At 40.5% G+C, this 27,692-nt stretch overlaps 1 protein-coding gene across 2 annotated transcripts in view; it reads right to left on the reverse strand.

The window, feature by feature from the left end:
- The window catches only part of ELAPOR2 (endosome-lysosome associated apoptosis and autophagy regulator family member 2), a 178,487-nt gene that overhangs the window by 74,678 nt on the left and 76,117 nt on the right, over nucleotides 1-27,692 (reverse strand). Inside the window, exon 2 of one of the 2 annotated variants that reach the window (XM_045494660.1) lies at nucleotides 13,912-14,032. In XM_045494660.1, coding sequence (XP_045350616.1) covers nucleotides 13,912-14,032 — 121 coding nt within the window. Of the gene's footprint in view, nucleotides 1-4,118; nucleotides 4,137-13,911; nucleotides 14,033-27,692 lie in introns of those variants that run through there. The other variant, XM_045494661.1, reaches the window with a different exon arrangement.

Below are 27,692 nucleotides of genomic sequence, written 5' to 3' on the forward strand. Positions count from 1 at the left end.
CATTTAGGCATCAGGCACGCGTGTGCGGGCGCGCGCGCACACACACACACACACACACACACAAACTTACTCATAAGGTGATATATATGTGTATCAGTTGATGTGAGACTTTGAGCTTCCAGAAAACAAGTATCATTATTTTTGGATTCCTAAATCTATCTGGCAACTACTAAGTCCAAATAAAAGGTTGACCCAGTGAGTGAGAACTCAACATAAAGGGGTAATAGGAGGGTAGCGTTTCTCATGCAATAGCTACACCAATATCTCCACTTTTTCAATATTCACAACTGTGACAGTCATTTTTATAACCTCCATCTTATTGCTGATGACAAGCTCTGTGCTAATTCTGAGAACTAACTCAGAACTGAGAACTAAGCAGGCACAGCAGGCATGGGCAATGGGAAAAAGAGTTGGCAGAGTTATACCAAGGAATGTAGTTGTGCTGCTGAGTTATTATTCATTCAACAAATGCAAATCTATGTCCCCCAAATGTGTGGTTCCGTGTTCAAAATGATATTAGTGACTTAAAAGCAAAGGACTTTCTAACCATTTAATGAGGATATTAAAGAAACAAGACCTCCAAATAAAATAAAACCTCCAAATTAATTGATCAATATAAACATATCTCCCAGCAGACTGAAGGAGCAAAGCCTCACATTTGGATAGATTCTCCTTTTATAACATATTTAGATACTTATCAAGATACACAAACAAGTTAATTTTTAAAAAATAAAGAATTAGAGCTAAAACCCACATTCATCTACTTACTTATTCACTCACAAAAATAGAATGTTTTTCTTCAGAAAAGCTTAATTTGTCTATACAGTGAAATTCCAACTCTCAACATCCCCAAATTAGTAAAACATCAGAAAATAAGAAAAGGTTAGGCAAAAGATGTTGCATGCTGGCTACAAAGTCAAAACCATCCCGGAACCAGGTTATACAAATTCCTATGACCTTAAGTGAGTTACTTCACCTCTGTGGGTCCTCAGTTCTCTCTCTGAAAAATGAGATAATAAACATAGTATTGCTTCACATGGCTATAGTAATTAAATAAAATATAGTATAAGGTGCTAAGCATAGTGCCTGGCATTTAATAAATGCTCCCTCTGCTATTATTACCACTCCCAGCGCTACCAGCAGAGAAACAGAAAAAATACAGTAACGGAAAAAACTGTATTTCACCTTCTATGGTTTACAGGCCTTCTAGTAAACTGATAACTACTGTAAGAAACCAAGTTGAACGTGCAACTTCAGCTCAGGTCATGATCTCATGGTTTAGGAGTATGAGACCTGCATCGGTTCCACTGCCCGTGCAGAGCCCACTTCAGATCCTCTGTCCCCCTCTTTGCCCCTCCCCCACTTGCGCGCGCGCGCGCGCGCGCGCGCTCTCTCTCTCTCTCTCTCTCTCTCTCTCTCTCTCTCTCAAATAAATAAAACTTTTAAAGGAAAACACACACACACACACACACACACACACACACAGAGTCAAAACCATTCATTTACTATTGTCTATGGCTGCTTTTGCACCACAATGGCAGAGTTGAACAGTTGCAGCAGGGACTACACCACCTGGTAAGCTGAAAATACTTTCTCATAAAATAATCTTTCAAGATAGTTTAGTCTAGTGTCCCAAACTGAACTTTTAATTAATGAGAAGTAATATTTTATAAGTTACTATAAGGGACTCTAGAAGCTAAGAAGAAGATTGCGTTGTGCTATTTCAGAGTGTTCACTGCCCTGTTAAAACCATTAAGAATACCCCCAACTCTTTCCGAGGTGACTCCTTCTGTAAGACCAGAAGGAAGGCTGAAAGATAAAGTTGACAGTCAAAGTTCTGAGTATTTATTACACAGTCAATTCTTTTTATCCTTGGCAAATACAGGGTTAGGCTCCTTTGAGACTCTGGCCACAATATCTTCAGCAACAGATCAATACGTAACCTTGTTTTATGTGTGTTTCAGTTGAAAAATATCTTATTTAATGTACATTGTTCATTCATTAACATTGAACTTATGGCCAACAGCACTATAATTCATCTTCGAACTAAGCTTATTTAACCCATGTATTTTCTCCACAAGGCACATCACAGCCTTCTTGCACTTCGGAACACTAGCCAGCACTTCAGAACATTTGGGAGCCATTTTAGACAGTAAAATAACCGATAAAAGTATAAAAATGCAAAAAAAAAAGTGCACTGAATAGACTGTGAAGAGGACACTTGCTGACACTGTAAGAAACAAGGCAGAATGCCACCTTGCTTGACCTCAGCTCAGACCGTGTGATAGGGTGACTCAAATTTTTAAAGCTCTGTACATGTCTGCAAATGACTGTGAAAGTATTATTTGTATTGATGGGGGGGGGGTCACCAACAAATTTTATGAAGCATATGAATTTTCAAATATAGAATTCACAAATAATTGGGAGCAATGTTTATAACAGACCTGTGAAGAAGGAAGATATTATGCCCATTTACCACATGAAAAAAATGAGGCACAATATATTCAAATAACCCAATTAGGAAGGTACCCATTAACAAGTGGCAAAACTGATACCCAAATTTAGGTCTGATTCCAAAGCAGCTACCTCAGGAAAACTCAACTTATAATAATAATAATTGATGCAAAAAAGGTCAAGCAATTCCAAATGAATCCATAATTATACTTTACATCCTTCTTCATTTCCTGTCTTGAGCTGTTAAACAATATTGATTATTGTGCATTATGGAGCAATAACCATTCCCCATCCTGAGAAATCTTGTGGAATTTTTAATATATCATTCCTAAAATACACATTCATGAAATATTTTAGCAAGTTACTGACTTCTCTAAGTCTCATTGTCCTCATCTGTAAAAAGGAAGATAATAATAATATCTAACTCAAAGAACTGCTATGGGATTCAATAAAAGCCTTTAGCAGTGTGCCTGCCATAAATCACTCAATATATGTTAGCAATAATTATTAATAATACAATACAATACAATACAATACAATAATTATACAATACAATACAATAATACAATAATACAATTCAACAAGAGTTCTGTCACTGGATTGATACTTTTTTATTTCCTCAGAATAATTATGTAATCAAAGCTAGTCAAATGGTTACAGGGCCTTTAATGATCCAGGGGAAATAAAGAGTCTAAACCATTTTTTTATTTTCATCATTTGTTGTTTCTCAATCTTTTGTCCATCCTGGAATCCAGCTCTTGAGTCACATGTCAAAGGAAGAGAAGAATCACATGTTCCTGTTAAATACAATGTGCTCTATGAGATTATGCCAACACAGCACTGCTGACCTTTAGGCTGTCACCAACAATGACCAGTTTTCCCATTTCTGGTATCATACATCTTAGCCAAACCCACTTTCCACTTCAACACTGCTTTCTCAGACTCTGGTTTTTTAGGTGGATTGTAAAAGTTTTTATAATCTTAGGCACTAAACTATTTTCATTCAAATATCTTTAGAGTATAACAGGACACTTTCAACAAAAACAGGATGATAGTTATTGTAAGTAGCTGTTGTAACTCTCCTAAATGTCAGTTGACTATGTTTCATTTGAACAGTCATTTCTAAATAAATATGATTTTTCAACAACTTCAAAATCCTAGAGTATCTGAATTGAGTTAAAGTTAAGCAGACACCAAAGTTCTGGCCTGAGAACAGAAAAACTTTATTTGCATAAGGTCCCATGCTACTCAACAGTCTGATATCTCACAGTATTTTAGCTAAGCACCCAGAGAAAGAGTGATGTCAAAAATCCATTCTTTTGGGGCACCTGGGTGGCTAAGTCAGTTAAGCATCCAACTCTTGATCTTATCTCAGGTTTTGATCTCAGGGTCTTGAGTTCAAGTCCTACAGTGGGCTCCGTGCCGGACATGAAGCCTACTTTAAAAAAAGATCCATTCTCTTACAATCTAAACCAAGAGGTCATGTGTTAAACTCAGTGTTCTTTTTCTCAGCTTTATGCCTCTTTTCTGACCTCTATTTCTGCTACTGTGAATCTGTAAAGGTTGAAATATGCATGTGTGAAGAAATAGGGAAAAAAAACATTTATAGTCATCTATCACCAACTAGCAAAAAAGGCTGGGGCAATTTATTTAACCCTCTATACCTTGATTCATTCATATTCCAGTGAGAGATCACTTCACTTTCTCCCTCATAGGACTGCTGTGGTCCCCTGAGACACTGGAAATCACTCTGAAAGTGAAAAGTGACATGAAAATTCAAAGCATCTCTATGATCATGCAACTACCCAGTACAATGTACTAAATAACAGCTACTGAATTAATCATTTATATGCTGATTATCATCTATGACTTATGCCTAACAATAAAGACTACCTATTTAATCCTTTCACCACAAGGGCCTTTTAATTTTGCTATTTCTTCCTCCAGAGACCTCATGCTTTGAAAGATGGTAACTATCAATTACATTTATTCATAATTCATTCACTTTTCTATTTAATTCAAGATAATTTATTACTGAAATTTTTTTCTAAACAGTAAACAGCAATAAAAACTAGTAATAAAAGAAATTTTTAATTTTTAATGAGATGCTGACAAGTTAGTAAGCCTATGCAATGTCATTACAGATAAGTACCTGAGAATCACACTATATTACATGAAGTCATTCAACAAATACTTCCTGAGTACACAGCACTTGGTTGGCAAAGACCACGCACCACGTATATTTTGGAAACAATCCTTATTCTGATGGAGTTTCTATGCTAATCTAGTCTAGACTTACCTACCTCGAAATAGATTCAAAATTTATATTCACTAAGCTAAATTCACTGTAAATTCTATCTTATCTGTAAACCTAAGTTAATAGCTAAATAAAAAGTAATTACATATATTTATGGGAAAATGAATAAATCAATTCCAGAAATAAGACAAGCAAATGTGCCTCTTTTTTCTTCAGTTGTTTAATTTAAATAAGATTGATAAGGGGTGCCTGGGCATCTGACTTCAGCTCAGGTCATGATCTCACAGCTCGTGAGTTCGAGCTTTACAGGGGGCTATGTGCTGACAGCACAGTCAGAAAACAAAACAAAACAAAAAAAGTAGAAAATGGCATCTAGGAGAAATTGAACACAATACTGAGTCCAGCAAATCTCAGATCTTCTTTTTCCTCCCTCAGGGCTAGTGATGTAGGCAACACGTGAAGACTACCTTTTTATATTTTTACTTGTGAAATTCTCAGAAAAGAAAAAAACTACATCTCATTTTACAAAAATTAAAGTGAGATAGGAGACATTCCAACAAGTGCATGAATACAAACCAGTCCTGGCTAATATTCTCTAATTTGCTCTTCTCTGAAAAAGAGGATTTCATGAAAGCATTGCCCCTGCATCTCTGAAAACCAATTCCCGCCTCTAACATCCTTTCCAGTGGATGGGTCCTCACACAGCTCTGTCCATAGGACCATATGACTGTCACTGCACTTCTTGAAGGGGACTGATGAGCCAGAAAATGATCCCCAGCATCCCCCCCCCCAAAAAAAACAAAACAGCTCCTGGCAGGAAAATTGATTTGTTATCCTGGCAGATTAACAATCCCCATTAAATTGGTTTCCAACCTTTTATGAGAAAAAGCTAACTAAGGTAGTTTTCATCTTTAAAAAAAAAATAACAAATGGTTTTTATTGTGGCTTTCTGACTTCAGTGTTTAATAGGGGAGAATACCAGTTCCAGTCCATCAGGCATAAGATGACATAAGTTTTATAGAAAAAAATACAACAGCGAAGGTCAGGGGAAGGAAAACATTGAGAGTACTTGATGAGGTCACCAAAGGGGCCAGAAACGATGCATTTGTGAAATCAGTTTTCTCAACTTCCAATTATGTCCTAACACTTTGATTCTTATCATCCTGAACTTTTCCTCTTCCTTAGAAGGTGTCAGTCACCCTCTACGTCCTAATATGATTCTGCAGTTTTGAGGGCTGATTCCCTCATCTCCTTATAAAACATGTTTTTCAGAGAACCACCCTCAGCCTAGTTCCCACCGAACACCACAAGTGACCTAAAGGTTGATTTCTGAGCTGTCCTTTTCACAATCCCATTTTCCCAGGCCTTTCACCTGCCTCATGTGTTGCTGAGCCCATGCAACTTCCACACCTTTCCCACCTGGAACTTGACGCGTCAACATTCCAGACAAAGCCTATCAAGGACAAAGTATGCCTCTCCTTTTCCATATAAAACAAATTTTCACAAATCTGATTGGGTCTCTGTGTTTTGCCTACAGAATGAAACAGCCAAGTTGGTCTCTAATTTAGAACACCACAGTTATTTAATCCACAAACATTCCAAGGTTCTAGAGCTTTCTTAGGAGCCATAAGAGGGCTACAGCACCTCTCTTCTTGGCATGAATGAAGAAGAACCCTATTCTAAAATAAGAATTTGTATTGCCGAGGAGCACCTGGTTGCCGCAGTCAGTGGAGTGTCTGACTCTTGATCCCAGGGTCGTGAGTTCAAGCCCCACGTTGAACGTGGAGCCTACTTTTAAAAAATAATAGGGGCGCCTGGGTGGCTCAGTCGGTTAAGCGGCTGACTTTGGCTCAGGTCATGATCTCGCGGTCCGTGAGTTCGAGCCCCGCATCGGGCTCTGTGCTGACCGCTCAGAGCCTGGAGCCTGTTTCGGATTCTGTGTCTCCCTCTCTCTCTCTGATCCTCCCCCATTCATGCTCTGTCTCTCTCTGTCTCAAAAATAAATAAACGTTAAAAAAAATTAAAAATAAAATAAAATAAAATAAAATAAAAAATAATAAATTCTACAGTTGAATAAAGTACCAATTTTTTCTAATACACATTGAATAATGAAAGTATATGTATTAAGCATCAACAATATTCTAGGCACAGGGAAAAAAATACTAACTAACCAACTTTTCGTTGTATATGAGGATACAACTACAAATGTGCCGTAAATTCTGAATGTTATTCTCTTACCTTTCAGAGAAAGAGATACAATTAAGGTAGTGGCCCCTGGATGGCTCAGTCAGCTGAGTATCCGACTCTTGGTTTCAGCTCAGGTCATGATCTCATGGTTCGTGAGTTCAAACCCCACATCAGGTTCTGCACTAACAGTGCAAAGCCTGCTTGAGATTCTCTCTTTCTCTCCCTGCCCCTCCCCTGCTCTCTCTTTCTCAAAAATAAATAAACATTAAAAAAAAAAAAAGAATGAAATCTACAGCAAGATCATTAATGCATTAAAATGACCCATCAATCAATATATCTGAGCCTTTACATGCTATTTTTTTAAATCATTTAGTTATCTGGATATTAACTTGCATTATATTTTACTCAAGAGATAAAAGTTAGGGGAGCATGGATGTCTCAAGAAGAGGGACTAAGACTTGTTCAGTATATACTGTAGAATATTCCAAAGAGTCAGGACACCATAGGAGTTAAGAACATGAACCTAGGAGCTAGACTGCCTGGGTTCAAATCCCCTTTTTGCCCTTGACCTACCAGTGTGATGTAATACAAGTACCTACTTCAAAAGGTGTGGTGATGCCTAAATAAATTTGAATGAATACATATAAAACATTTACAATTGTGCCTGGCATGTAGCAAATAACTGTTAGCTATTATAATTCTACATTATTTTAATATTAGTATTATTGTTACCATTAAGTTATATTATTATGTTACCTAGCACTGTAGATTAGATGTATCAATTCATTTAACTTCCTCAGACATCCATGAATAGCTGTCTCCAGGTCAAAGTCCTTGGTATGACACACAGGAGCCTGTGAGATTTGCCAAAATCTCTGTACCCTCTTATATTCTCTGACAACCATTCATACAGCTCTCAGAATGCACCCAGGGAAACCCAGTGCTGCCCCCAGTCTGCACCTGTGATCATGTTTCCTATGTCTCAAAGGCCACTTTGTATCAGTGAATTCAACAACTTCCTTCAGGGTTTGCTTCAGAGATGCTCATAGAATTAACATATATGGCCCATTAAATATGGCATTTATCGACTCAGTCCTCGGTATGGACACAATTTTTTGCACGAAGCTACCAAAGCTTAGATAATTTTCCAAGGTTATTAAGCTGGTAACAGATGATTCTGAACTTCAAACTTCTATCTGCCTCACTGTGAGCCCTCTTCCTGTGAACAGAAGTCATCCATCTTCCTTGGTAAGATCACCTCAGGTGTTTATATCTATCATTCACTTTGCCCCAATACTATAACATGTCTACCTGTCTGCTCTTATTACAATGAAAGGTCATAGAAAACAGTCATCTTTGTAAAATTATTTTTGGATTCCTATTGTCAAGAACATAGGAAATGATAAATGCTTGTTCCAGTGAATAAATTAAAGTTCAATAAGTAGCTGTGAACTGAATATTTTGCCCAAGATATACAAGTTGGTTGCAGATCTGGGATTTAACCATATGTGTATATCACACCTGACCATCAACCATGAGAGGTCTTCAAACAAACACCAATGTAGTTAAGGCTGCAAATGTACCTGCAGAGCAAAGAAATCACATGAAATTAGTTAAACCTAGTGCCTGGGTGGCTCAGTTGGTTAAGCATCAGACTCTTGGTTTGAGTTCAGGTCATGATCTCGTGGGTTCATGAGTTCAAGCCTGCATCAGGCTCCATGCCACCAGTGGGGAGCCTGACTGGGAATCTCTCTCTCCCTCTCTCTCTGCCCTTCCCCAGCTCGTGTGCTCATATGTGCACGTGCTCTCTCTCTCTCTCTCTCTCAAAATAAGTAAATAAACATTTTTTTTAAAAGTTTTAAAAAAAGAAAGAAATTAGTTAAATCTAGTGTAAGTAGAACCATATAAAAGTTTACTAAATTAGCCAGGCACGTGTGCTTACACCTGCATTTTCCAAAAATTATATCTGCAGAAATTAGCCTGTGGGGTCCAACTACACATTAGATAAGAGAGTCCTGTAATCAAATAAATTTGGCAAACTCTGAGCAAAACAGGATGCACTTAGCACACAGGAAATGTTCTATAAATATGTATTAGGTTTCTCAGAGACTTTAATATGAAACTGTTCACTGTAGCCCTCCATGAAGGGGATTCACCATTTTCTAAACATACTAGTAGTTCACCACAGAAAACCCTCCAAACACTTTGTTTACATGAAGTATTTCTTGGGATTAGTATTCCATGGAACAGACTTACAGCAAAATATGTGACTGCCACTTACTGCCCAGGTACTGTTTGCCCAAGTGCACTTGCTATTGTCCCAGTAACAACTCATCACAGAACAGAAAGAGACTATGAGTTGAATTCTGGGAAAAAGTCTACATTTGCAAGAGCTGTGATGCCAAGGAATGGATTTCTCAATCTCCCCCCCCCCCCTCAGAAAGCTAAAACCAACTGTCTCTTCAGGAGAATCCCTCCTCTTCCTTTACTTCTAAACTGAAATTGAAAGCTGTTCGCTGAAACCGTCATGAGTGACTCTGGCTATAAATAGGTAACAATAGAGATCTGAGAGAAATCAAGAAAAAAGGAAAAAAATTATATTCAATTTCTTTTTCTAATCAGAACATTAACACTTTTTGATCCAAGATAACCAAATATTAGAACTTTATACAGATACTAAAGCACAAGATTACAAAACGCCCACAAGACTCTGACCGAATTGAGGCCAACATATTAAATGGAATTACAGCTATCTTAAATGGTCATCCTCAATTAGAAAACAGTGTGCTATGATTGTGCTCAAAGTCATGACTAATATTTGAAGGAGAAAGCAACAGAAGACACTCCCAGGAGGGAGAGGTATCTTGTAATGTTTATGTCCACCTCAGTGCCTTAGACTTGTCTGAAAATACGCAAGGAAATAAGTAAAGGAATCCTCTGCCCATTCCCAGTAGCCAGGCTTTTATTTTTAAGGTTTGGGTCTTTTCCCCAGTGAGACAGAGATAGAGAGAAAGGGAGAGGGAAAGATGGGGGGGATGGAGGGAAGGAGAGGAAGGGAGGAAGAGATGAGGGATGAGAGAAGGAAGGTATACCCCCACCCAGGCAAGCATTCCAAAAAGACTATTGTTTGTGATGATCTAACAAGGTCAAGGAGACCCCAGAGGGTCAAGGCAAGATTTTAGGGAATTGACCCACAGTGGAGAAGAGGTGGAGTAGAGATAGGGGCTCTGTCCCTTGCTCTGGGAGAAGACAAGGAGTGTCGTAGTCCAGCAACGGCATGTTGTCTGCGAGCTGGGCCTGAGTGACACTAAGACCTCAAATGACCAGTGACACTCACAAATACAAGTCTCCTGGCACCAGGGCTTTGGAGAAGCAGCATAGTTCTCTGGAGCTAAGCCTGGAATTACCAGACAGAAGGAGGGAAATGAGGGCATCTCAGGGGCCTGCCTGGAGCAGTATTACCTGAGAGACTGAGGAGCTTGCCCCAGCAGACAGGACAGGAGGACAGTGGGGGCCACTGTCAGTTAACAACCAGAGGCCTCTCTATGCCGTTTCCTGAGCCCTACAAGCTTCCCGCTCGCATACCACCCAGAATTCTAGCACAACACAGACTTCACCAATTTCACTTACAAGAGCCTCGCAGCCAGGTTTTTTATATGATTTTTTTAATAAAGATTATACAATATAGCTTGCCCATCAATCTGGAAAAATTTACAATGGTTACCTGAACATTCCTATCAGCCTTTTCCTAAGGAAAGGCCTGTACTGCTTCTCCTGATTAAAAAAAAAAAAGAAAGAAAGAAAAAAGAAAAAAACCTACCCAATTACATTCTGAAGCATCTACAGCAATTTCAACTGAGCCCAAACTCTGGGTGTGATTTCATTTAGACATTACGATATGGAGAAATTAAGTCTAACTCAATAATTGCCCTAATACTCTTCACTTATTTTAAGTTGCCACATATCATATTTCTCTTTTCTTTTTCCTTGTGGCCCAACTCCTGGGCCACATCATTATGACCTAACTACTGAGTCTAGCACCTATGGGCATCACTCACCAGCCAAGGTTGTGGTATCGTCCCACGGCTTGCAAGAAGCACGCCAATCCGGAACTGTAACACTTTTAGCCTCCTTTATCCTTGAACCACAAGAGTTTCTAAAATCCTCCCTTGAAGATATCCACCAATAAACTTTACATCTCCCACGTGGGACCCAGTAAAGTCCCCCATCCTAACGTGGCAGCCTAAATCAGAGGCAGGCTCTGGAATCAGACATGTCTGTACTTAAATCCTAGATCTGCCACATCCTGGTCATATGACCTGTGTAAGGTACTTCACTTCTTTAATTCTGACTTTTCTCATCAATAAAATGGAAACACTGGTATCTATCTGAGAGGGTTGTCATAAAGATACGATGGGAGAATGATATAAAGCCCTCAGCACAATGTTTAGCATACAATCGGTGCATGAGAAATGATAGTTATTATTAGCCATAGAAAATCTAGGCCACTGAGCAAATACTCAGTTATTACTATAACTGCCTGCAGGAGTACTTTAATGTCTAGGAATGTGGTAAGCACCATGGTTAGTGCTAGGAATTAACTAAGCTTCTAAGTTACTTAGATATGTTTTTCGTGCTTTTTAAAACAGTTTCTAGAGCAGACATAATCATATTATGCGGAAATAAATGAAAATTCAGACTTCAGAGAAAATGCCAAGATTAAAAATGTCCCCAGCCATCATGTCAGTATTGTCATTTTAAAGTCAGTACCATTTTTAAAGTAGGTAGTATCATTTTTAAAATAAAAATTAATAGTGACTTGATTACTAGTCAATTTTTTTTAGAAAAGTTCTAGCTGGAGTGTGAGATTCATAACATTATCTTTGGAAGACTGGTAAATAATGTGCAAAAAAAAAAATGTTCCTGGCCTTCTTCAAATAGAAATATTTCCTATTTAAGCATCAAATCTATGATAGATTTTTGAACCTTTGGCCAATACCTTTAATCAGTGATATGCTGGTGAATGTTTAACAACCAGCTCTCAGGGGAAAGGAGGCACCTGGTTTGTACAATTTGCCAGTTTCCATGGTGTGAAATACTCCACCCAGGCCTGTTTCAAACTAATAATCAGTTTCCAAAAGCCAGTGCCAGCCAGCACCACCACAGCACCCAGATAAGGAGTAGCGTTCATAATGGTTAGGTAGTCTACCCCAACAGGGTTGCTTACAAGGGAACCAAGGAATTAGCTCACAAGTAAAAGGCAAATATAGATTTAAAAAATATACAGATTTTCTAGGAAAGTAACTGAAGCATCTTACAACAGGCTAATTCCACAGGTATTTTTCAGACTGTTTCCCTTTTGCACTCAAATTCCCCCTTAGTGAGAGCTATGCTCTTTCTGCATAGGTGGCTGGCAACATTCCAGCCTTATATCAGCTTATTCTATAGTGACCTTGCTATCCTCTGAAGAATCGTGCCAGACTGAGGGGCACCTGAGTGGCTCAGGTGGTTAAGCGTCTGACTTTGGCTCAGGTCATGATCTCATGGTTCATGAGTTCCAGCCCTGCATCAGGCTCTGTGCTGACAGCTCAGAGCCTGGAGCCTGTTTTGGATTCTGTGTTTCCTTCTCTCTCTGCCCCTCCCTGGCTCTGTCTGTCTCTGAAAAAGAAATAAACATTAAAAAAATTTTTTTTAAAGGGTCTTGCTAGACTAAAGTCTTCACTGGCTAGAAGGATCCCAGGTTCTCTCTTTATTCACTGAGGATCTTCCACTAATTTGCCCCATAAGACTACTGCTGTCTTCCTGTCTCCCTTTCATCAGTAAACCCACCACCCATGCTAATACCTTCTCTAGCCAGTAAGAGAGACAGGTTCTATGAATGGGAAAGAATTAACGATCCTTTAATAATTTGCTTTTCTATTTGTTCTTGTATTTGGAAACAGAAAAACTTCGCTTTTAGGAATACCATTTCGGAGACAGCATGAAACCCAAAAAAACCTGTCTGTGTCTTACTTCTGGCTTTGAACTCCAATCTATCCCGACACTACTTCACTGCAGGAACTCACCGCTCAACAAATGAAAGGATTAAAAAGAGCAGAGTTTATAAATGAAAACAAATGTAATAACCTATTTCTCTATTAACTCATAATGCTGCACTTCCAACCTGTTTAATTGCTAAAAGACAAGCTACTGAATGTGACATTCATCAATTCTGCCATCTGTCTGTAGGTTACACTAAAAAGGCAAATTACATTATTTCCTTGGCTTAGAAAAAAAACAAACCCAGCGCTAAATGGAGGAGTTTTACGCATGGATGTTGGCGATGATAGCAAAGCAATGAGAATGTACTTAATGCTGCTGAACTGTACACTTAAAAAATGGTTCAGATGGTAGAGTTGATGTCTTTTTTACCCAAGTTTTGGAAAACTTTTTAAAAACGTAAAGGAAAAAATCTATTAAAGAGAAGTTCTGCCACTCCGCCTTCCAGAGTTGCAACTAAGACGGTAAACCAGATTTTAAACAGATTTTCTTAAAAATAAATAAAGGGTGCCTGGGTGGCTCCATCAGTTAAGTGTCCAGCTCTTGATTTCGATTCAGGTCATGATCTCAGGAACCACGAGCCGGGCATAGGGCTCTGCACTGACAGCGTGGGGCCTGCTTGGGATATTCTCTCTCTCTCTCTCTCTCTCTCTCTCTGCCCTTCCCTGGCTTGTGCGCATGCCTAATCTCTCTCAAAATAAATAAATAAATAAACAGAAAGGAAGGAAGGAAGGAAGGGAGGAAGGAAGGAAGGCAGGCAGGCAGGCAGGCAGGCACCTTCAACACTGCCTGTGTCTAATTACAGACTTCAGGCATAAGGGCACCGAGTATTAAGAAGAAGCTTTTGCTCTGCTAGATGTCAATGCTATATGCTCATTTTTCTAAAAGTCTCTTACATTCATTATAATTAACTTTGTGGGCCAAACGGATACAGTTTAATCAGGAAAACGAACAGTCAAAAACTCAAAACCTACTGCATTCTTTGCCTCTCACTGGGTCAGGCAGGCCAGAGCAGTCCACTGCAGAATTCGGAATGGCGACTCTCCACCGGGAGCCGCTGCTATCACATTCTGTATATTCAAAGTGGTAATCTTTCTGCAAACAATCACAAAAACAAGCCTTTGTTAGAGCCAGTTTTAATGGGACGACTGTGCTTTCTTAATCACCCCCCAAACTGCGCACAAGCCTGATTCCAAACAGTACTCTCTGCTTGACTCTCGGTCTTACCCTATTGCCTTCACACCAAGCAGGGCTTTGTTTTTTGTTTGTTTGTTTATCAAAACTCTATCAGGCCGGGCACTGAGTAGGCACTGAGGATGTGAGGAGGAACAGCCAATGCTCTCAAGCTGTGGCCATTGACCTTGAGTCTCACCTCCTAGAAAAGCACACTACAGCACACTACCCTCTTTCTTTTGCAGATATTTTTAAGCTCCAAATAATTGATAGATATGATTCTAAGGGCTAAATAACACTAGGAAGCCGAATGCCACCCCTGTCCCCAGTTGTTCAAAGAAAGAAGAAACCATTCCCACTGACCTAATTCTCTGCTTAAAATTTAACAGCAGGTATAATAATTAATCATCTAAATGTTAGTAAAAGGCAGTTTTTTAAGCACCTTTCCCAGGCTCCATACACACCCACCACAGCAAGCTGCCGTCGATCACAGAATATAAAATAGACATTTATTACAAATGCTAAATTAAGACCAAACCCACTTAGCTCTAGCTTTTGGGTGCTTTGATGTTTTCACAATGACCCCTCCCCTGGTCAGAGCACATTACAACTGTGAGGTGCTTGAACTGAGGGAGAACAAGGACATAATGTCATTGGAGCATTTTAAGAATGAAAGACATTCTAAATCCTCCCCCAAATATTTTCAGTTCAATATCCTCTTTATTCAGTGAATATCTTGGATGTGGCTATTTGGATTCATTCACTCTATTTTGCCTCCCTTACTCTATCAGTGACCAGAGAGAACACAAAACTCAAGTCCTATCAACATTGGGAAATCAGGTGTGTGAGGTGGAAAGGTGTATGTGTGTGCGTGTGCTTACGCATGCACACGTGTGTACACAGAGAAAGAATATCACTTAAGAAATGGCTCCTGAAATCAGAAAGGTGTGGATTTGAACTCCCATCTCACTACACCAGGTACAATCTGTGTAATACTGGGCAAGCCACTTGACTTCTCAAAGCATCCATTTTTCATGAGTAAACTTAGAACATTTCCTACCTTGTATGGCTGTTGTGGAAATTATTTAAGATGATGCATGGAAAATGTTAGCTGTATCAGGCTACACTCAGTTAGCGCTTGATGGATGGTAGAGATATTATCCTTACTAAGGATCGTGAGGGTGGAGAGGATGATAGAGAAAGGAGGTAGTGGAGATGTGGTAAAACACAAACTGTCTGAGTCTGTTTCCTCTGCTTCAGTTTCCGCATATACATAAGATAAAATGATAAGGGATCAGAAGGTAGAGAAGGTGGAATTATCAGGCTGGAAGCAAAGGTTTTTATGCTGCATTGAGACTCTGCCTCAGAAATAAAATTTAGTATACCTTCAGACGATCCTCTGTGAATATTATTTTTCTACTCAAATATCTGACCACTCAAGACAACAGATAATTTGAGATTAAGTTGACAAGATCCTGGTTTCAAATATGGCTTACTGTCAGTTAAGGGCAAATCTACATACCTAAAAAAAAAAATCATTAAAAGCAGCCAAATGGGAAAAATGTTCCAGAGGAAAAGTTGGGAAGAGGGAAGGAAGGAGGGAGAGGGGAAGGAAAGCAGTACAATTTCACTAAATGTAACTACATACCATGGTCAGACACAGAAGTCATCATAAAGTAAAAACTAAACAACAAAACAAATGGGTGAAGAAACAACACACAACAAAGGTTAATTAACAATCCTGGGTTTCTAAAAAGTAATCCAGGAAAGGACAAATAATTATTTGGAAATATGGTCAAAGAACATACACAACTCATTAAAGAGCGATACAAACTACAAAACTTAAACCTCGACAAAGAAATACAGTTTTCATCAAGTTGGCACACTTTTAAAATCATGTTTAAAAGTTTTCTAAGGCCTGGGTGACTCACTCAGTCAGGCATCTGACTCGATGTCTTGATGTGGGATCGAGCCCCACATCAGGCTCTGTGCTGACAGTGTGGAGCCTGCTTGGGATTCTCTGTCTTCCTCTCTCTCTACCCTCCCCCACCCTTCACAGGTGTGCACTCTCTCTCTCAAAATAAATAAACATTAAAAAAAAGTTTTCTTAGACTTCAGTGCAGTAAAAGGGGCACTTGTGTGCCTCCCATCACAAAGTAAAGTGATGCAACCTTTCTGGAGAAAAGTGGATCAGTAGCTTTAAAGTGGTCAAAAATTTGAACCTCAAATCCCTCTGGTAGCACCCAATCTAAGGGGGAAAAACAGCTAATGTGGTCAGAGATTTATGTGCAAAAATGCTCCTCACAGCTTCCCTATAACTAGAAGCAGTACCATTAATAGCTGAACATGATAGAACCATACATTATTTATCTGACATTGTTCACATGCATCTGCACATGCATCGGTACTCATAACAGTGACATGGTTCAGGAAGGACAGTGAACAATATTGCCATGGTTCAACTGAAACTCAGACTGGGTGAATGATTTAGCCAGAGACACCCAGCTACTATGTCACATAGCTAAGAGCAAAAGTCAAGCCTTGTGTTTATTTACCAGAGTTTTCAGTTTATATAACACCATTATGCTTAAAATAGAAGGTTACTGTTTTAAAAATCGAAGGAATGGGAAAAGTTTCTAGTATCAAAGCCTGATGGTTTGACAAGTCTAACAGTGAGCCTGGGGATGTCGTATATTCAAACAGGAGACGAGAGCATGCAGAGAAGCAGAAACCATTGGATTCCCCACTACGTTTCACAGTTCTGATGGCAACAAGCCCAACATGAGTATCACTGGGCCAAAATCAAGGTGTCGGCCTCCCTCCAGAAACTCTAGGGGAGAATCCACTCCTTGCCTCTTCCAGTTTCTGGTGGCTGCTGGCATTTGTTGGCTTATCTCCCTCTGCTTCATTCTCGTAAGTACACTTGTGATTACATTTAGGATTCAGTTAGATAATAAAGAATAATCCCCCCATCTTAACTTATTCACATCTTCGAAGTCCTTGTTTCCATAAAAGATAATTCATGGGTTCTAGGGATGAGGACATGCCTATGTTTTCTGGGCAGGGAAGGCATTATTCAACCTACTACAATCCACTCCCTGGCTCCAAAGGCACATGTCCCTCTCACATGCAAAATATATTCACCATATCCCAACATTCACTAAAGACTCAACCCATTATAGCACCAACTCAAAATCCAAAACATCATCTATATCTCATCCGCTCCAACGTCCCAGATGTAAACCTCCAAATCAGGTATGGGAAGACTCATTCTGATGCACATTGAGGCAACATTCCTCTCCATCTGGCACCTGTGTTACCTGCTTCCAAAATACAATGGGTTTGGACCTTGACAACAGTTATAGACATTCCCATTCTAAAACGGATAAACTGGAAGGGAGAAAGGGAAGGAATAAGCCAACAGTCCCAAGTAATTTCAAAATCTGGCAGGACAGATTCCATTAGTATTCCATTAGAAACAATCCTCTGTAGTTTAGGGCTCCAACATCTGGGCCCAGAGCTCCACCCTCAGAGTCATTCTTAGGTTGTTTTTTTTTGTTTGTTTGTTTGTTTGTTTGTTTTTGTTTTTTTTTTTTTTTTTGCTTTGTTTTTTGAAAAGCAGAACATATTTGCAGCTGAGCTGGTTTATTAAGCTGTTTCTTGCCTGTAAAATTTTGGGATTCCAATGGCCTTCCTCCATTTCACCCCCCTCTGTTCCTTTCAGTTCAAGCTGGCAGTGTTTCTGCTCATGTTATCAAAAACCTTGTGAGTCTCCTGTGCATGTCACAAGATTCATTCCATTAGATGGAGGATCTTCCATAGATCTTTCTTGGACAGTCCCAGCCCTATTCCTGGCTTCTGCTGAGAGGATTAAAAAGACCCATGAGTCTGACACCCAATTTCCTCAGCACTAGCAAAAGGTTTTCCAGACACATTCTTGGGCTTCTCTCCTCAGCGTACTTTCATAATGGCGGGTCTCCTGATTTTAGCATTGTCTGCAACCTGGACAAAATGAGAATTTCCCCAATCATCGAGTCTGGTTTCCCTTTTTATTTAAGAATTCTTCCTTCAATTTGTCTATTTCCTCTCACATTTTATAACAAGCAGCAAGAAGGAACCAGGCCATACCTTCAATACTTTGCTCAGGAATCTCCTCTGGAAATATCCAAGTTCATCACTTATAAGTGTTGCCTTCCACCCAAACATAAAACAAAATTCTTCTGCATTTTCCACTACTATATAACAAGGACCATCTTTCCTCCAATTTCCGATGGCATATTCCTCATTTCCTTCTCGGCCCTAACCAGTAGCACCTTCACTATCTCTACCAACATTCTGCTTAGGGCAGTTCACCTTTTCTCTACTGTGCTCCTCACCAAGTTCTCACTGAGCCCTCAATGGCAGAGTCTTTGGTACTCACATTTCTGCCAACAGTCTGTTCCAGACCACCCAGGCTTTTCCTACAATGTGACTTAAACTTCTTTCAGTTCCTGTTCTTTACCCAATTCTAAAACCACTTCCACATTTTTAGGTATGGTTACAGCAGCTCCCCACCTCTGGGTAGTAATCTCTGAATTGGTTTTCCAATGGCTGGTATAACAAATTGCCACAAATTTAGCAGCGTACGACAAAAGAAATGTCTTCTTACAATTCTGGAGGCCAGTAGTCCAAGCATCACTGAGGCATCAGCCAGGCCAAGCTCCTTCTGGAGATTTCAGGGAAGAATCCATTCCTTGCCTTCTCCAGCTTCTGGTGGCTACCAGCATTTGTTGGCTTGTGGCCACATCACTTCAGTCTCTGCCTCCGTGGACACATTGCCTTCTTTCTCCTCCCACTGGGACTGCATTGAGGGCCCACTGAGATAATCTACTATCTCAAAATTCCTAGTCACATCTTCAAAGCCTTTTTCTGTTGTTATTTATCATGGAAAGGTAACATTCACAGGTTCCCTGGATTAGGACTTGGGCAGGGGAGCATTATTCAGCCTATCACAACCCACTATTGTAGAATGGCCTTGACCAGCCATGCACTTACATAATGGCTTCCTTGTGTCTCTTGTTCCCACTTATTTGTATTAGGAAGTCTTCCCTATTTTCACATCCCACTGAGAAGATCCTGGCTCTTATATGTAAAATTCAGGTAATTTGTTATCATCGTTCCAAAATAATGATGCTGAGAAGTCTGACATGAATTCCAAAAGAAGGCCTCAGAATAAGCTAGGAAGCTCAGAAAACTCTCTTTTACCACTGTCATTCAAGTTGCCAGTTAGGAGATGAAAACATCAATAAGAACAGGTCAAAGGCATACCATATTCTCGGGCTGTAATGGCAGATGTCATATGTCAATTAATTTTCCTAAAATTCTTTATCCTATCTGCCTCCTCCCAGTTACTGACCTCTCAAGGGCCACAGCTACTCTATGTTACAAAATGCTTAGGATCGCAGCAGGAAGTTTTAATGTGTTTATTCATAATTTAAAAATATTGAAACGCAGACCTATTTCATGAAGAGGGCAGCATTCAGGGTCAGGAATTTAGGTTGTAGCCCAAGCCAGATGGGTTTTAAATTATTTAATAGGCTATTTCATCTGGGCTGATAACAGAGAATTTTCTTTAAAATGTGTTTCTGAAGGCAACCCTTAAATCCATACCAAAGACGTAAGCAATAGTGTGAAGTAGTAAAATCACTAAAGATACAATATATACTCCTCAAATATTCGTATTGGTATTCAAGGTACCAAATAAAGAGAGTTAATAGCAAGTAATTTTTCAGATTTATACATAATACCCCAAAACTCTAGTCACAGACCCATCTACACCATTGAGCACTTCAGTGATCCCTTGGAAATGGGAATTTCCCAGGTGTTACAGAGCTATTAAAAAGGTAAATTTTTTCTTATACCAATGTAGAATACATGTCAAAGATTTTATGTATCATTAATTAGCAAGTCAATCCATAACATGTTGTAACAAGTTCCAAGGAGAATTCAAAGAACACCCATTAGCTGGCAATCAGGAAAGCGAAATGAACAAAGAGATGTAGAAAGAGTAAATATCCAGAGGATGATGATGCATTCATTGCATTCCAAAGAATAAGACACACTCTCACCTCCATGCACAAGAGTCATCTGTATTACTATTGGTTTCCTACAACTCAACAGTGCTGTAAAATAGTTCAAAGACAAAGGTATAGGCCCCTAGAGCAACTGAGCATTCAAGCAAGGGGCACCACACAGGACACCCCGTCATCTTTTCTGCCTATTTCAGCATGTTTCACAAGTTTTCCTGACAAGCTGCAGGGGCAGAAGTCCTGATAATTTCAGGGCTCCAGACAGTTTATTGCCAAACATAATGACATGAATCAGAGTGTGCTCTAAAAACAATGCAACATCAGCTCGCAAGCCACACTCTCCAAATCACAGACTGGACAAAGCATTTGGACCTACCATACACAAAAGATGGCAGCTAGTTAGACATGTCTGCAAATCCCAGAATGCTGGGGCACGGAGACACTGCCCCAAATAACAAAATGATGGTATCCTTCGAAAACTTTGCAGTGTAAATATGTGGGAACCAGAGAACAACCCAAAAAGAAATAGAGCATGGAATTACTACTGATCACCAAACATTTAAGGAAAGATAATCCCTCAGTAGAAATCATGGTACTCCCCCCAGACACACATGCTCACAAATAAAAACCTAGGCACAAACTCTCAAAAAGCAAAAACTCAAATTGTGTTCTCTTACAACTAAAACACAAAATATCAGAATACGATGGAATAAACACTGGAGTCCCCAAGTGCCCCTGACAAACACTCTCCTTGACCAATCTTAAGGCGAGCTCCTCTGAACTCTTTTCCCAGGGAAGCCTTGGCCTTTGGGTGTCTGTGTTCATCCTTGCATTACCCAGTTTTAGAAGTCAGTTTACCCAGAATCTCCCCCTACTTATACTTGATGGTTTCCCACCCTGCTCCCTGCTTATGAACCCCCACTTGTCCGTGCTATATTCAAAACCCAGCCCATTTCTCTACAATGTCTCTTTTCTGCTATTACAACCGTTCCAGAATAAAATCTGTTTTTACTCTTTGAACCACCAACCAGTTCTGGTTTCCCCTGACACCCCCAAACACAAAAGTTGTTTATATTTCAAAAGCCTCATGGCATCCACAAAAAGCTTGGGGTATTGCCTCTAAGCATGATGACAACTATTAGAATTTTACTACACATAGGCTAGCCAATGGTTCAAATAAATCTCACATATAAAAATATGCATATATACATATCTTGACAATACACACATTTTATATGAAACATTAACATATATACTGATTTATGCTTATAATAATATGTATCATTTTTATATGTTAACATTAATATATACCATTCTTTACTATGTGGCACTTGGTTTATTAAATAAGCACTATGGCCTAAGTGCTATGGGGAAGATCTAACATAATTACAACACATAGTCCTTGTACTCAGGCTTATTATTTTGTTGGGAGCAGACAGGACACACACGTACCATATGATTTTATAAGAAAGCATAAAGATTAGGGGCTCCAGAGTAGAATACAAGTATCACAGGTCAGTGTTCAAATCAAAACTCCTTCTGGTGAAAATTACCAACAAACATCCCTTAACTCTCCCATAAGGTACAATGTTGTTCCACTTCTCAATAAATTCATCGCAATCTAAACCCTCTAGCAGATATCTACTCTAGAGGCTGTTTCAGGCAAACAGGCTTGATCGATGGAACATAGAAAGGGCCGATAGTCAACACCTGGCTGAACACAGACAGGCCCATCAGGGGACCCATCTCAAAAAATCCATAGGCCATAACTAACCAATGGGCTACTTACAACCAGGCACAGCTACCAATAAAGGGGAAGATTCTGGGGTTCCTGGGTGGCTCAGTCGGTTAAGCATCCAATTTCAGCTCAGGTCATGATGTCACAGTTTGTGGGTTCAAGCCCCACATCAGGCTCTGTGCTGACAGCTCAGAGCCTGGAGCCTGCTTCAAATTCTGTGTGTCTGTCTGTCTGTCTCTCTCTCTCTCTCTCTCTCTCTCCCTCCCTCCCCTGCTTATACTCTCTCTTTCTCTCAAAAATAAATAAATGTTTAAAAAAATTTTTTTTAAAAAGGGGGGAAGATTCCATATGTCACCATACCTCCTCACCTTCCCCCTTTTAAAACAGCCTGTATCCACGGCCTTGCTGCAGACAGCCTCTCCTCTGCTGTCCTGCCTCCTGCTCTCTTGAGGTGTATTCTATAAACTTCTGTTGCCTTTGTCACTGCCCGCACCACCGACTTCCACCCAGTCAGTCGCCCCACGTTTGGGGGCCCTCATCTGATCAGGAGAGACACCCCATTTAGACACCACAACTATTTCTTAGCACCCAAATGGCTTGCTTTTTATGAGCCATGTTTTCTGGGAAAATAAGGGAGAATGTGCATGAGGTGACCTCATTATGTAATGATTTCAGAGTCAGAACAAATTTCTGTGAGCTGGACCACCTGAGCAGCTTTTGAGAAGAAAGCCCTGAAAGATAGCAGGGTTTGTACGCATTCTAGCCCTACCAGTTCCTTCGTGGTTAGTTTGATAGGGTGTGACAAACAGTGACACAAAGCCTGAAGGTAACATGCCTGAAGATATGCAGTGAAATACAGTAGCCTGAGGGTGGAGAGACAGATGAGCCACTGAGTGAACTAATACAAGAACAAACGAAACTGCCTGGTCTTCTGTGGAAGACCTCAGGGGAACTCTGAAGTTTGTTCACGGCAGTGACCCATCAATGAGAAATTCAGTCCCGAGTAGCCCCTAGAGTCAACTAAGAGGTGACCGCGGCTAATTATAGAGACGCAGTAGATAAGCACACACTGTATTCAAAAGAATACAAGCAGTTAGAGGACTCAGGCCTCACAGAAGAAGTGCTAATACCTATGAGAACACGCACACAGGAATGGGACAAAAAGAAGCAAATATAATCCATTTTCTTCATATATGGTTCCTTCTCCTTGAACGTTTTTATGTAAAGCATTGAGAACAGCACACCCTGTATTTGATGAGACTGCAGCTCCTTTGGGAGGAAAGCTCTCGAATCTAAGTGCTCAGCAAACAGCTTGCACCCATATTTGAGACAGCGAAGCAGCAAGAAGGAAAAAGAATACGAGCCTATAGGGCCTCACACAAATACGTCGACTGCACTCCAGTGAGTGAGCAAACTCATCCTACTTGTATGCGAAGGTCAAAAGTGTGAGAATACTTACTGCAGACACACACGCATCTTATAATAAAAACTTCCTTAGCCCACATTATCAAGTACATGTGCACAGTAGCAATGTGCAGTAATATTTATATTCAGATTTTTCTTTTATAAAAGGAACGCGGAGTTACCATGGGAACCTAAGGCTAAGTGAAGTAATAGGTATCTGATCTATTTATGACACATCCTCTTCGCCACATTTGCAGACACTATTGCTTTTGTGAAATTATTTTGACAAAGTTCATGTTTTAAATTGGAGTTCAATGTCTCTCTGTGTAAACAGGGCCTCATAAGCAGTCACTTCATTTTATAAATCAATATATATTTATTGAGCACCTCCCATGTGCCAAGCGTAGACACGTGGACGCTGGGGATACTGCAGTGAACAAAGCGGCCTAGTCCCTTGTCTCATTGGGCTTACATTTTAGTGTCAGTGAAAAGTGCCCAGGGCTTCTTGGAAGAATCCAGGCTAGACCATTTTCCTTCTATGGTGTCTCAATGCAAGTTTTTAAAGGGATAGGCAAAGAACTGGAAACAACAGACCTAGATCCCAATCTCACCTCTACCAGTGAGAAACTGAGCTAGGGAAATGGACGGGACCCCATCAGAGAAAAAGTTGGGTTTTTTTCCTTTGCTTCTGTTCCAGCTTCTATTCTTACTAGGATCTACAGCCCCACCCTACTCTGCACATGTCTTGTAATGCCAATACCGTATGTCCTCCTTGGAAGGAGCAAGGAGTCAATCACTTCTCTAGAAGAGATAACATCTAACAAAGGACCAGGTGAGAATGGCCAGAAACAGCTATCATAGGTGTATTCCAGACCACCAGAGCTAGACATCTCCATACCAAGGCCCCCTGGCTCCAAGGAATAACACCTGGGCTCTTGTCTTTGTTCTAAGCGGTTCCTGGATGCCTGAGAGGATATGTGCACCTGACCACCATCCTCAATAAAACCCCCCAAACAAAGACAAGACTCATGCTTCTTTCCTGAGTCTCCCAGATGCTCTGTCCATATCTCCTCTCTCTATATCTTCAATAAACTTTGCTTTTACCTCCTGCTGGCTCACATTTGATTTCCATCCTGCGTGAAACTAAAGACCCTCTGGGCTAGTCCTACAAGATTGGGTCCTTTGGCCCGGCCTGCCTGCATCAAAATGTAAGACCTCAAGCAACTCAACCAACAGTATGCACTCAAGTTCCTCTTAATCTTTGAAAGAAAACTGTAGAATTATAGTCTATGTCTCATATTTTCATGGCTCTTAATAAATGGGAACCAACTACCTCCTGTACTACCCTGCACTGTCAGGGAATAATATTCTAAACCAAGTCTACCCATAAAGAAATGAAGAAAACTTCAATTTTCTCAAGTAGTTTATAGCTAGACATCTATAATAGTACCAATATTGGAAATGTTAACTTTAATACTCTCATAGAAGATACTGAGTAAAATGTATTAAGCAGTCTTTAAGGGGGGTGCCTGGGTAGCTCAGTCAGTTAAGCGTCCAACTTCGACTCAGGTCATGATCTCATGGTTCATGAGTTTGAGCCCCGCATCAGGCTTGCTGCTGTCAGTGCAGAGCCTGCTTCAGATCTTCTGCCCCCCTCTCTCTCTGCCCCTCCCCGACTCATGCTGTCTCTCAAAAAAAAATTTTTTTAAGTCTTTAAATGCATGCAATCACTATTTTATTATCTAACTACATTTAAACTTGCTGAATTAAACATATGTTTATCTTTGCTCCCACAAACCCACAAGAATTTCTCAGGAGAGTAAGGAGTAAAATCCTAACAGTTAAAAAGACAAAGATAAAAAGATTAGAAGTGAAAATGACAATAGACGCAGATATCAACAATTTTTTAGAAGACAGAAAGCCTAAGATGAGCTTAATCAATTTACCAAAGCAAGAAAATCTGAAAGCAAAGAGCTACATAGGCAGATGAAATGAGAAGAAAGCTGATTTGAGCCGCAGGAACTCTCAGAACTGAAAGTACCAAATATCTCAGAAAGTCAACAAAATCTACGAACAAGACTGGTTGAAAACCTGTTTGAGAATATAGATCCCTTCCTCCCAATTCCCTTCCACATCATGACAAGAGATAAGAATTATTTCCTCTGGAAAAAGTGGAATAGGGAGTTTAAAGATTCGGGACATGAGCAAAACAAGTGGAAGGAAAGGCCTCTTGACGAAAATAGGGGACCATGTGAACTAAATACTGAATGATGAGATCTGTCTCAAAGACACTTACCCATCAACACTCAATGCCAACATCCAACCCAGCCACCTCCAACACCAGTGTCTTTTCCACTTGGGCCACCTTCCCTAAACACTAGCAGAACGACCTTCCTGCTCCCAAAGGAGCCCTCAGGGGCTGTGACACCTCACATTATGACAGTCACCCCTATCATTTCAACTGATTTTCATATATGCTTACCTTATAATTGATATTAGCTAGAATCTCAATTTTGTCCCTTGTCCACAAATACGGTAATTATTTTTGTTGTTAACAATAACACTCACATTTGCAGAACCCTGTAAGCTTTCCAAAATAATGCTTATAACCTTTTCTGACTCGAACGAGGCCACAGCATAGCCCGATGTAGGAGGCAAGGGTCTTATCTGTCATGAGGGCCACCTGTTTCAGTCACCATCTCGTGCCTCCTGGATGGCTATCACCAGCAGCCTAAGTGGCATTCATCTTCTGCTCTTTCTCCCTCATGACGCTCTACAGCCAGGTCTAATTATGTCATCCCTGCTCAAAACCCTGCAACAACTTCCATCTGGCTGAGGAAAAAGCACATAAAAGGTCTCTGTCTCTCCACATTTCGTTTCTCAACCTGTTTCATGTATGAAATATCGAAACAGGATATGTGCTACATGCTACACTCTTCCTTGCCTCCAGGCCCTCGCACAGGACTTGTTCTCTGCCTGGAAGGCTCTCTCTGCCCGTACCTGGTCATAACCTAAGGACATCTGTACAGTAACAAAGCACCATGTAGCAGCTCTCTTTCAGTCTCATCCGTCACATTTGTGGGACCAAGGGCAAGGGTCTGAGGTGTCCTTTCCTCTTCTATACCCACCCACACCTTAAATAGTCTCCACACATACAAGTGACAACGCCCGCTGCCCACCCGGTCTGTCACCACTGCTCCCACAGCCCACAATCAGGATGCACCTGGGAAAAGTCCATGAAGGCCCCGGCAGCAGACCCAGGGCCTTAAAGCATACAGTTCAAACGTCATGTCATCTAGAGCATGGCATACAAGGGTGGGGGCAGGACATCCAGGTGGGTTCCTTGGCCAGGTGACTACATGACAAGAAGAGGAACACAACTGGAAGAGGACCAGGATGAGGCCCTCTGCAGGTGGTAATGATCCCCACTGTATAACAACATCCACACAAAAAAGATAGAATATCCTAGGAGGGAGGAAGAATCCGATCTAACTTTGGATGGCTTTCTTGAGTGAAGGTAATATATTATTTTTGTTTGTTTATTTTTTTCCCCCTAACCTCAATTAAAACTGCACAGTGGTACGTAGAAGGCCAATTTTCCAAACAGGGAAAGCCAAATCCCTGGAAAGCCATCTATTCTGTCTAATTACACATGGCTGCAAGCTTATCTGTGTGTAATAGCAATTATACATTTTTTTAAATGTTTATTTTTTTTAATTTTTTTTTCAACGTTTATTTATTTTTGGGACAGAGAGAGACAGAGCATGAACGGGGGAGGGTCAGAGAGAGAGAGGGAGACACAGAATCGGAAACAGGCTCCAGGCTCTGAGCCATCATGAGCCATCAGCCCAGAGCCTGACGCGGGGCTCGAACTCACGGACCTTGAGATCGTGACCTGGCTGAAGTCGGACGCTTAACCGACTGCGCCACCCAGGCGCCCCTAAATGTTTATTTTTGAGAGACCGCCGGGGGGGGGGGGGGGAGAGGGAGGGAGGGAAGGAGGGAGAGAGAGAGAGAGAGGAGAATATGAGTTGGGAAGGGGCAGAGAGAGAGAGGGAGACAGACAGAACCCAAAGCAGGCTCCAGGCTCTGAGCTGTCAGCACAGAGCCCGATGCCAGGCGCGAACCCACGAATCGTGAGATCATGACCTGAGCCAAAGTCAGATGCTCAACTGACTGAGCCACTCAGGAGCACCATCAACTATACGTTTTTTGATGTAAATTAGGCTGAAACTGAAAAGGCACCTTTGCTTCTGCAAAATTTGAGCAACTACTTACTATTTAATGAGCACCAAGAGAAACAGCATCAAAAGTTTCAAAAATGTATTAAAGGGGCGCCTGGGCTTAGCCAGTTAAGCATCTGACTTCAGCT

Source organism: Leopardus geoffroyi, chromosome A2 (genome assembly GCF_018350155.1).
Source record: "Leopardus geoffroyi isolate Oge1 chromosome A2, O.geoffroyi_Oge1_pat1.0, whole genome shotgun sequence".
In the NCBI taxonomy this organism is placed as follows: domain Eukaryota; kingdom Metazoa; phylum Chordata; class Mammalia; order Carnivora; family Felidae; genus Leopardus; species Leopardus geoffroyi.